The sequence below is a fragment of the Trichomonas vaginalis genome, chromosome I, assembly GCF_026262505.1.
Source record: "Trichomonas vaginalis G3 chromosome I, whole genome shotgun sequence".
Taxonomy (NCBI): Eukaryota; Parabasalia; order Trichomonadida; family Trichomonadidae; genus Trichomonas; species Trichomonas vaginalis.
The window spans coordinates 25,475,286-25,487,559 of record NC_067203.1 but is presented as its reverse complement, the minus strand read 5'-3'; the positions used below and the strand labels follow the sequence as shown (position 1 = coordinate 25,487,559).

General features: G+C 32.9%; 3 protein-coding genes across 3 annotated transcripts; 1 reads left to right on the top strand and 2 right to left on the bottom strand.

The window, feature by feature from the left end:
* Nucleotides 1–5,006: 5,006 nt before the first annotated feature.
* TVAGG3_1048850 (RNA polymerase II transcription regulator recruiting protein) lies at nt 5,007–6,078 on the top strand (the record flags this gene model as incomplete). Its single annotated transcript, XM_001325454.2, has 1 exon — nt 5,360–5,869. The coding sequence occupies one exon, from the start codon at nt 5,360–5,362 to the stop codon at nt 5,867–5,869; it is 510 nt and encodes a 169-aa protein (XP_001325489.1).
* A 159-nt stretch (nt 6,079–6,237) lies between these two features.
* TVAGG3_1048840 (chaperone protein, calreticulin/calnexin family) lies at nt 6,238–8,024 on the bottom strand (the record flags this gene model as incomplete). Its single annotated transcript, XM_001325455.1, has 1 exon — nt 6,322–7,995. The coding sequence occupies one exon, from the start codon at nt 7,993–7,995 to the stop codon at nt 6,322–6,324; it is 1,674 nt and encodes a 557-aa protein (XP_001325490.1).
* A 611-nt stretch (nt 8,025–8,635) lies between these two features.
* TVAGG3_1048830 (uncharacterized protein) lies at nt 8,636–12,097 on the bottom strand (the record flags this gene model as incomplete). The annotated part of the gene is made up of 1 exon (XM_001325456.1): nt 8,636–12,097. One exon carries the CDS (start codon nt 12,095–12,097, stop codon nt 8,636–8,638), a length of 3,462 nt encoding a protein of 1,153 aa, XP_001325491.1.
* Between the last annotated feature and the right edge of the window lie 177 nt (nt 12,098–12,274).

Here is a 12,274-nt window from a genome sequence, read left to right as displayed (position 1 = left end):
ATATTCCATGTATTCATAACATCTTAGATGTAAAACCGGCCGATTTAGAAAAACCTAAAGCATTTCATATTGGAAAATTGGAATTCAATAGTTCGAAGAATATTCTAGTTTATGATGATGAAGACAATCCGATAGGAAAGGGTGATCAGAAAAATGAACAATGCAAAATTTCGGCTCGGAAAACATTTACAACCAAAGTTGAGAACGAAATTACTTGTATGAAGAACAAGTAACTCCAGATATAGGAGTTAAAAGTCTTGTTCAACGCATTTTAAATCTTCCGTCAATTGACAAGGCAACAAGTTTCATGTTTAATCTTGGGATGAACATCGATTATGATACAATTCAGGCAATTCATTATATATCATCATTAAGAAAAACACATCCAGAAGTGATAGATTTGGCATTAAGTAATGCATATCTTCCGGAAGAATCAGATGAATATCAGCAAAACAAAGACATGATTTTCAAAATTATCGAAGAAGTTTTTGATAATAAAGACAAGGAAAGAGATCCAGATTTTGTTGTATAAGGAAGAGGAAAATGGTTTGTGAAAAAATATTTATATGAATAAAATGTGTATGATTATTGTTTATAAAAACAGTTAATAAATATGAGAAACTATTTAATTATTTGTTATATAAAGATTCGATATACAGAACAGAATGAAAAAGGATAAAAAAATTAATCAGAAAGATGTAAAAGTTTGGGAGATATAAAAAATATTATAGAGATAAAATATTTCCTGAGAGATAAAAAAGTCAATGAAAGATGCAACAGTGAGAGACTGATGCAACAGTGTTAATGAGATGGAATAGTGTCTGAGAGATACAATAGTATCTAACAGAAGCAAAAGTAAGTGATAGATGCAACAGTGTCTATGAGATGCAACAGTGTCTGACAGATGCAACAGTGTCTATGAGATGCAACAGTGTCTATGAGATGCAACAGTGTCTATGAGATGCAACAGTGTCTGACAGATGCAACAGTGTCTATGAGATACAACAGTGTCTATGAGATGCAACAGTGTCTATGAGATGCAACAGTGTTTATGAGATGCAATAGTGTGTATGAGATGCAACAGTGTCTGAAAGATGCAATAGTGTGTATGAGATGCAACAGTGTCTGAAAGATGCAATAGTGTGTATGAGATGCAACAGTGTCTGAAAGATGCAACAGTGTCTATGAGATGCAACAGTGTCTATGAGATGCAACAGTGTCTATGAGATGCAACAGTGTCTGACAGATGCAACAGTGTCTGACAGATGCAACAGTGTGTATGAGATACAACAGTGTCTGACAGATGCAACAGTGTCTATGAGATGCAATATTATCTGTCACACATAACAATGTCTGACAGATATATCTTTCTATGATTCTAACCCTAATTACATTTTTCGTAAAAACCTATATTTAAGATTTGCAATTAACACCCTTTTTTCTCTTCCAATAATGCACAAAACCAAGATTTGACATCAGATTTAAAATCTCCATCAAGTCTGCTTTCCAAATCCGCTGTCAAAACTTGAATATCTCAATTAATTAATGATATTCAGATATTGCGAATAATCTTTAGGTAAAGAAGAAAATTTAGGTTGTAAAATCATATAAAAATGTAGTTAGAGAGCAAAAATTATGTTTGAGTGGATTCCATGTCGTAGTGGATCTAGATGTTTGAGTGGCTTTAGATGTATGAGTGGTTTTCAATGTCAGTGTGGATCAAGATGTCTGGGAATAAAAGTAAGTCGTAGGTTAATATAAGTTTGATATTAATGTAAGTATGACTTAAAATGTAAGTCTCGGACGAAAGTAAGTCTGACTTGAAATGTAAGTCTCGGACGAAAGTAAGTATGACTTGAAATGTAAGTCTCGGACGAAAGTAAGTCTGACTTGAAATGTAAGTCTCGGACGAAAGTAAGTCTGACTTGAAATGTAAGTCTCGGACGAAAGTAAGTCTGACTTGAAATGTAAGTTCGGACGAAAGTAAGTCTGACTTGAAATGGAAGTCTGATTCTAAATGTAAGTTCTAGACTAAAGTAAGTCTGATTCTAAATATAAGTCTGATATTAAGATAAGTTTGTAACTAAAATTAAGTCTTATTCCAAAAGCAAATTTAATTGTATAATAAGTCTGGATCTAGAGTAAGCCTTAGTCTACAGCTATTCTGTGTCAAAAATAAGTCACGAACCATAGTAAGTTTCGGACTAGAGTATGTCTGTAATTCGAATCATTCATATTCTTCAATTATCCCGCCAAAAAAATTATCGTCTTTTTATCATACCATAGTTTTTATCAATCTCGTTCTACTAAAAAACCTTTATATTGGTGATTTCTTTGTTAAACCCGTATTTTTTCATGTGAATCTTATTGTATAAACTCTAAAAGTTCAATTTCCGGTCGAAAAAAACTTGAAAACAATTTGTATTCGACGAGTTAAAGAGCTCTATTTATTCTAAATTTTCCAAAAAAAATTAGATTTCGTTTTTTCGCTTCAAAAAATTGTTTTAAGTTTTAAAATTTGTAATTCAAAATTTTTTTGGAAAGATTTACGATTTTTTAATACTGCGAATGAGTTTTATTTTACATACTCTATTGATAAATCATATTTTTGTCGAGATATAACTTTTTTTTAAAAAAATTATATGCAAAGAGTGTTATAGAATTCTAGAAGGTATAGTGCATAATTTGAAGTATACTATCAAATAAAGAAATTTTACAGTTTTTTAGTTTTATTTAGATGTACGTTATTTTAGATGGCTTCGTCGAAAACAAAGCATGTCTGTTAAGTTTATTCTTAACATGGTAAATAAAATGGCAACGAAGCCCAGTGTACTGCGTCTTATGCCGTAGTTTTTGTTATCTTCATACTCAAATACAACAAATACAAATAGATTTATTACGAAAAAACGTATAAAACAAATGATATATTTATTTCTAGACAAGTTGACGAACATGTAGCGCAACTGTATCGCTTTAGAGAACAGTTCTTCCAACACCTACTCATTCAGTGAAAGATTTAAGAAGAACTCTTACTCGACCTTAACTACCTACGCTTTGCTTGAACAATTCCCAACGAGGTTACTATAAGGTTGCAAGTCTTGTCAAAATGTAGTATGCAATACGTTGGGGAAAAATAGATATATACGAACAAACTACTACAGTCTAGCAACTAGTCTTTAAGTGTAATGTATTTTTGCTACAAAGAGCTCATAACGAAGTCAAATTTTGCAATTTGATGTCAAAACTAGCTAGTTGTTGAATCAAATAGCGTTGTGACTTTGTATACATCACGATCTTGTGGTATCAGAGCTGTACTGCTGCAGACTAATTCAACTAAACATGAGCAAGATTGGGATTTCTATTCTCTGGGGTGCGAGGCTCGTCCAAAGTTCAAGCAGCTACAGTGTTTTGGATCACCTAAAGAACTTTGGGAATTCAGTTATTACGTAAATTTCTCAAGATGAACTTGAGAGCAGCGCAGTTATAACGAAAGTCTCTGATGAAAGGCAATGATTTCTTTCATGAATGATCTAACGTTAGCTTGAAATCAGGAAAAGAGACTATTGATGACTTACTTTCCATCGATGGTGCACAACAGCAGGGAGGGGATTGGTGGGTTTGGGGAAATTCGCTGAGGCACTAGTGTCCGGATTGTTCGTCAAATAGGTTTCCTTTCCTATAAAGAAATGACACTTTTTTGGCGGCTTATTGACTCAGAAAAATTTGAGAGTTAACGAATAATTTTGGCGCCAAAAATAATTTCTCTTAATTTATTAAATTTAATATACGCACATCCATAAGTTATGCTATTTTTTCTATTTATTTTGTTCTAAAATTCTAAATATTTTTTTTTCATAACATAAAATATGATGTCTAGTCTCATTTACATAACAACATGCCTTAGAATAGGTTTTTTATTCTTTTTGTCACTTTAAATTAAGAATAAAAAGATAATTTAAATTGAATATTTGCGATTATTCTCACTAATGCTGCTTCCTCTTTTATTAGGTAGACAACAAAAAGTTAGCCTTGGACTCCCATATCAGATTTTTGATTGGTTGCGTATATAATGAGCTGGGATTGATAGACGAAAACCCAGTGAGAAAATTTTTGACGCCAATTTCAGATTTTCTTTTCATTACTGCTTTTCTTAATAGGTCAAGTTCTTATTTACGTTATAAAGTATGATATTTACAAATATCAAGTTATCGTGTTTTTTGAGAAATTATGAGAAACAAACAAAAATGAAAAAGATAGGAATAGCAATGAATAGTGATGTGTGTATAGAAAATGTAAGAGATATGAATGCAAAGCAATCAGTATTTAGGACATTGACCATAGATTTCGAAAAAAAAATGCTGCATATTGAGCGAAAACTATGATTATATTATAAGGCTGTCATTTAAAGCATAATGAAACTATTCCCTTTTCATTTTAATCGAATAAGATAGTAAAGATTTTTGAATTAGCTAGAAACTGATGAGATGTTTTCACAAATCAGATTTTTAATCTCTATAATGCATAATTCACTCAATATCTCAATTTTGATATTGCGAGATATTTTTGCTATCGGTTTCGCAATTTTGACACAATAGCAAGAGGGTTCTATAAGCATTATTATCAACGTAGAATCTGAATATCATATCAGAAAATGTCGCAAATCTGACATTTACCCGACCAAATAGCAAAAATAATTGAATACTTTTCGCAAAAACTTTAAAAATCGATAAAAATATGAAATATAGATATTAAAGAGACTTTTTATATAATATTCATAAAGATTTTCCAAAAATATGATACCGCAAAATTAAAAAAGTGACGTCTTGAGTGGAGTCAAAGGTCGAAATTGCTAGCTAAATGTTTTTTAGCGAAATTGCGTATTGTACGTTTTTTTCGCAAAACGAAACCCTTATTTAAACTATTTATTTAACAAAAAAATATTCATGTGAAAAAAATCTGAAAAGGGGATAATAATACAAGCACTAAAATATTTATTAAAAGGTATAGGACTCACTAAATCTCGGATTTTGTTTGATATATATTTGTTCTTTGTTATCGATGACGACATCTTTGAAAGAAACATTAAGGTATCTGCCAAAGTCTACATCAATAGTTAAATTATTTGTGGACTGCCATAGGACGCTTTAATAGAGAGAAATTCGGCTAAAGATAGTATTTGAAGCAATGAAATTGAAAGAAAGCTCTATCGTGTTGGCATCGTTTGTTAAATTTGAGAAGTTTATTTCCGCCCTAACATGTCACCGGGTTCTCAATTATGTGAATTCTGCCATTCAATTTTTTTTGTCAATCAATTGAATGACTTTCAATTTTATTACTATAAATGTTTTATCCTAATTACATGTATTTCGAAGTTATGAATCAACAGAAGCGTAAGAAAAGGATCTTCACCAAGGAAGAAGATGATCTCATCCTTAACTATGTGAATAAATATGGACAAAATTGGAGAGAAATCGCTGGCATGCTCCAAGGCAGAACCGAGAAGCAATGCCGTGAGAGATATCGAACATACTTAAATCCATCCATTAGAAAGGATCCATGGACCCCTGAAGAGGATAATCTCCTCATTCAGCTCTACAACACTTATGGTCCAAAGTGGGCTGAGCTTGCCAAGCACTTCCAGGGAAGATCAGATAACATGCTCAAGAACAGATTCAACTATCATATTATCAAAAGACCAAGACACTCAAAGAATATTTATCCTAAGAAAGTTATTCAGGAAAATGTTCCTTCAGAAACTAGCGCTGTATCTAGTCCTGTTAACCAAGAACCAGTGGAAACAGGTATCTCCATTGATTTTGAGGACTTAGATTCCCTTATCGATTTTGAGCAATCGATATTTGAAATATAATCTAGTTGTTATATATTTGTTTCTTGTTTGTTAATAAATACTAATAGATTATTAAAATCGTTTTTCAATTTATTTCTACAGTTCAAAAATTGAATAGAAAATTTAAACGTCAGGTGAATTGAACATTTATAAGAATATGTGTTCGTTAGCCCTAATAAATAATCATTATCCATTCCAAAATAAAATTGTAAAATAAGATTAAAAATGGCAAAATGTATAGACGATGATTCAAAAGTTTACATCATTCAAAAAAAAGTTAGAACCACGAATTGAAACAAGTATTTGTAGGGTATGATTATAATCAATGTGTACAAGATAAATATTCATATCATTTTGCTTAGAAAAAAAGAGAGATAATTCTAAATATAACTGTTTTTTTGTTTTTTTTTACTTAAAATTAAAAGGTATGTGTGTGTGTATGTATGTTTAAAAATTACTTAAAAAAAAAAAACTTAGAAGTTATCAGCCTGATGCTTTGAAGTACGCTTTTTAGCGGCTTCCTTCTTTTCGACTGGCTTCTCTTCCTCTTTCTTTTCTTCTTCTTCCTTCTCCTCTTCTTCCTTCTTCTCTTCCTCCTTCTTCTCTTCCTCCTTCTTCTCTTCTTCTTCCTTCTTTTCTTCCTCTTCCTTTGATGCTTCTTCGGAGGACTTCTCTTCCTTCTTCTCGGCAGCCTTCTCTACTGGAGCCTCTACTTCCTCTTTGCCGGACTTAGCGCAGACGACAACGATGAGGATGATTGGGATGAGAACGATAGCAGCTGTGCAGCCAATGACGACAACCTTGTTCTGGTTGTAGAGGTTCATGTAGGCATCAACGAATGACTGGACGTAGTTGGAGAGCTTCTGAGCGAATCCTTCACCGGCTGGTTCAGCTGGCTTTGGTTCGAGCTTCTTCTGTTCAGCCTCCTGCTTGACGTGCTTTGGCTTGAAGTGGTCTTCGTTCCACTTCATGACAGCAGCCTCATCCTTGCCGACGTAGATGTTTGTGAAACCGAGCATCTTGTTGACTTCCCAAAGATCGAAGCCGACAGCTGTGATTTCCATGAAGTTGTGTGGGTGGTTATCCTCGAAGTAGTCTGGGTTGTCGATCTGGCGTGGCTTCCAAACACCCTTGTAAGCTGGGTTGTCAATAAGAGGAGCATGCCACTTGCCCTTGTAAGCGGAGTTCTTGATGAGTGGAGCTTCGTATTCACCGCAGCCTGGAGCAGCAGCGCACTTTGGATTAGCAATTGTTGGAGCTTCCCATTCGCCGTGGATATCTTCATCCCAATCCTCTGGCTTCTTAGCATCTGGATCTGGAACGAACTTTGGTTCATCGAAAAGCCAGCCCTCTGGAGCTGTAGCCTTCTCTGGGTCTGGGATGTATTCTGGAGCATCTTCGTCCCAATCTTCTGGCTTCTTGGCAGCTGGGTCTGGGATCTTGGCCTCATCAACCCAATCAGCTGGCTTCTTGTCTGTTGGATCATCGATCATCTTTGGTGTGTTAACAGATGGATCGAAATCTGTAAGAAGGTTGCCCTGCTTGACGGATTCGGCATCGATAAGGATTTCGAATGTGTTGTCTGGGCGGACAATGAGGGTGTAAAGGTGGTTGTTCTTGTCTGTCTTGATAGATGGAGCATCAGTCATATGCTTCTCTTGGATAACGCCTGTCTTTGGATTCTTGTGGCGGAAGATGAAGTGGACCTTGTTTGTGCTGCCGCATTTATCTGGACCGAACATGATAGAATACTTTGTCTCATTTGAAACTTGGTCTTGGTTGTAGTTCTCGTTAGAGAAGAGCTTAACGTAGGCACCACCGCAGTTAAGTTCTTCCTCAAGACGAACTTCGTATTGGATAACAAGTGTTTCGTCCTTGAGCTTAAGTGGGGATTCAAGTGGGATAGAAGCACCGTAGTACTTGGAAGCAGCCTTCATCTTGAAGAGCTTCTCGCCTGGAACAGCTTGTGGAGCAACTGCATCTTCAACAGCCCACTCGCCTGTGATGTTGGAAAGTTTGGAAATGATGAACTTATCCTGCCAGTCTGGATCGTTTGCAGAGAGGAAGTAGACATAGCCTCCCTCTGGATGTGTTGGGATATTGTCCTCGGCAGCGCGAGCGCCATGTAAGAACAAATTAAGAAACATAATAAAAAATGCGGCCAGTTTGTTCGGCCGTTTTGCCAATCAGCGAAATTGAATATAAAATTATCGTTTTCGATTCCACATATTTGTCATCTCACTTAGGTATGCGAATTAATTAACTATGCGTAGTAGTTGCTATTTATTTGGAAATTGGCAAATTCCGTAAAATAAGCAAATTCTCATGGAATTCAAAATTCTATTGATATAATGCGGCCAATCAGAGAATAATAGATCTATCTATAAGATTCAAAAATATATTTGCAGGAAATAATCAAATAATCATCACTTTTTATAAATAACAATAATTTATGCAAACAAATAGCTTCAATTTTAAAGTTACATTACTATATACTCGTTCAATGTCCCTATTTGAAAGCGAATCAAGATCTAGTGGCAGCAAATAACCTTCCGATTCCCCGCCAAACAATAATTTCATAATTCTATGATTCACATGCAAGAACGCTATAAGAATTCACCCAAATGAATACGTACTTTTTGCGGAATAGCAAATGCGAACTTCCTCAGAAAAAATTTGAGTTCATCCGAAATAATCTATTTCTCATTTGTTTTTCATAATAATAGCATTGAAAACATATTGGTAATCATTAAATCACCATTATGCGTGAAATACATAACGGAGAAATTAATTTTTCAGAAATTGTCGAATTGTATCATTTATCTCCTGCTGATGCTGAATTCTCCCTTGCAATTCATCACATTCGTTACTAAGATTTGAGATTTTTTCCTTCAACATTTGGATTGTTTCAGCATTGTATTTTCTAATTGAAACATGAGTATCAATTTTGTAGTGGCACTCAGACATGTTAATTTGTATTGGTTTTATGCGTTCAATTCTCGACATAAGATCATTTTTAATTTGAATTAGTTTTGAGCGCTCGTTTTGGAGCTTTTTAACGTTTGTTTGGCATTGACTTTCTGTTTTTAATGAAGTTTTCCTCGATTTTGAGCATTTTTTGACTTCATTTTTGTTATTCATGATACTTGTTTTTAATTCTAAGATCTGTGCCTTTAATTTCTCACTTCCTTTGTCTATTTCGTCTATTCCTTCTTGAACTTTACTTCGTTCTGCATCTAAATTTTGTAATTGTTTTGAAAGTCTTTTCTGCTCTTTAATAATAGAAGATCTTCTTTCTTTTTCTTGCTCGTACAAATATTTTTCTGATTCTAGCTTTGATGTAGCTTCCATGAGAGATTTCTTCAATTCTTCAATTTTGATATTCTGTTCTGTAATAATTGCTGATTTCTCAATAATTATTGTTTTCAGTCCTTCTATTACATCTGCTCTGTCGTCTTCAATTGAATTTTCTTTATCAGAAATATACTTTCCTTCACTTGGAGTATAATTTGCATCATCATTAAAACTTACGTGCAAAACTCTATGAGGTTCATTTATTTGGACTTTCTGTTTATATGAGAAACTCTCCATTTCTTCATTTTTGCTAGCTTTGTCTGTGGATGTGGTTATTCTTTCAGTATTTTCAAGTTTATTACTAACTGATATTGGTTGAATATTCTTTTTAGTCATAATGATGTTTGCAAGATTCTCATCAATTTCTTCATTTTCACTTGTAATAATTGGCTTTTGAGTTGTCTCTTTAATATTTTCTTTTTGGAGTTTTACAATAGGAGGCTGGATATTTCTTTTTGTCATTATGACGTTTGCGAGATGATCATCAATGTCTTCGCCATTTGCATTTTCTGAATCTTGAGATGCTGCTTTCATTTCTTCGTGAATTTCTGTTTTTGACTTTATCGAAACCGTATCAATATTTCTTTTCGTCATTATAATGCTTGCAAGATTATCATCAATTTCTTCATTTTCACTTGTACTAGTTTGGTTGTGAGTTGTTGTTTTTAGATTTCCCGAATTTTCAGCATGAAGCTTTACTGCAGGAGGCTGTACATTTCTTTTTGTCATTATGATATTTGCAAGATTATCATCAATTTCTTCTTCGCTGCTTGTATCTGTTGAATCTTGAGTCGAAGTTTTTATATTTTCTGGATTTTCTGATTTAGAGTTTAGCGATATAGGCTGAATATTCTTTTTGGTCATAATAATATTTGCAAGATTTTCATCAATTTCTTCACTATCACTTGAAGCACTTAAATGTTGATCTTGATCTTTATTATCAGTAGAAATTTCAGATTTAGTATTACTTGATAAAAGCTGTATATTCTTTTTAGTCATAATGATATTTTCCAGGTTTTCATCAATTGCTTCATCTTCTAATTCTGAAGATTCATCTTTGTCATCATTATTTGTTTGAAGATTATTGATTCCTTTATTAGCAACAGAAATATCGTTATTGTTTTTACTTTTTTCAGATGTTTCTAATCGATTTTGATTCATTGAAAGCATACTTTTTTCTTTGATATCACTGCCAGGTGAAGTTTGGATTTGATCTTTCGATGCAACAGTATTAGGTACTTGTGTAATCGCCTCTTTATTATTACTTTCTTCAAGTTTATGATCAGCATTGATTGGATTGATTGATGGTTCTGAATATTCAATTACATATTCATATTCTGTTTCTTCCATAGATGTTTCTTCTTCATTTGTTTTGACTCCAATGTTTATGCTTGTTAACTGTTTTGAAGAAATTTCAGCCTGATTTACATCATCTTCTTTCTTTATTGATTGAGATTTATTTTCAATTTCATTTTCTTTATTTATACTTTTATTTTGCTGATGGAATTTATTATCTTTCAAATCAATATCAAGTGATAAATCATCTTCACTTTCTGAAGTAGTTTCTTGATGTAGAGCTTGCTTTGATGTAATATCATTATTTTCAGTTGTTTTACTTTTGTTTGATTTGAGATCAAGTGATAAATCTTCATCACTTTCAGAAGTACTCTCATGATGAATTATTTGCTTTGTTTCTTTTTGTTCATTTTGGTTTTGAATATTTTTATGTAATTTTATTTCTGATTCAGTTCCTACGTTTTCTGATGCATTTTCCTGAGATACAATTCGCTTTACTGTATCTACATCTTTATTAGATGTTTGGTTTTCATTTGGTTCTGTATCAATTGATAAATCTTCGCTTTCAGAAGTACTTTCATGCCGAAGAATTCTTTTAGATGCATTTTGATCATTATCTTTTGCTTTATTATCATTTGATTTGATATTTAACTTTAAGTCTTCTTCACTTTCAGATGTGCTTTCATGACGTAGTATTCTTTTGGACGCATTATTATTTTTGTTAGATGTTTCATTTTGATTTGATTTCAAATTAAGCCCTAAGTCTTCTTCACTTTCAGATGTGCTTTCATGACGTAGTATTCTTTTGGACGCATTATTATTTTTGTTAGATGCTTCATTTTGATTTGATTTCAAATTAAGCGATAAGTCTTCTTCACTTTCAGATGTGCTTTTATGACGTAGTATTCTTTTTGTTTCTTTGCGTTCATCATTAGAATTTAGTATGTTTTTATGTGAAACTTCATGTAAATCTGATTCACTGTCATCACTCTCAGTCTTTGGTGAGCTGGGCTTTGGAAAATCAAGATCGCTTAGTTTCTTTTTTGCAGCTAATTTAGAATCGTTTTCATTATCTGAAGAACTACTATAATGAAGTAATTTTCGCCCTGATGGCTTGTTATTTACCTTTAAATTTGCATTAGTTCCACTATCAGAAATATCGACACCAGTAGATGATTTATCTTGTGTCTTAACAATATTTGTTTGTAAGTTACTTCCTGTATCAAGATTTTTTGAATTTTCAGATCTATTAGCAAGATTTAATTTGCTTTGAGAATTTTCTGTAATATCAGTTTTTATTTTTTCATCCTTATTCGCATTTTTTGTAGTATTTGAATCGTTTTGATTATTTTTTGGAATATCTTCAATCGAAGGTTCATCTTCCTCCTCGTAAATTTCATATTCATATTCGTATGATGCATCGTTATTCTGATTTTGTGATTTTTTGTCTTGAATTTTATTTTCTTGAGGCAATTTTGTAATTTGATTTTTTTGCAACCCTAAATCTTCGCTTTCATCTGCAAAAGGATTTTGACTCCTCTTAGTAAAAGGTATATCCTCAAATAATGACTCAGATTCTGTAGAATATGAGTCATCCATTAATAAACGTACACAAAAATGTTATCATTTTTTATTTATTTCAAAGATATCTTTGGGAAATTAAGCATTAAAAATATAAGTATAGGGTGTTGATTTATTGTAGATTCAAAAGGCAAAAAGTGGGTGTAGGTGTGTTGTCTTGAAGGAGATTGAATTGAGGAAAAATCGGATAAAAAT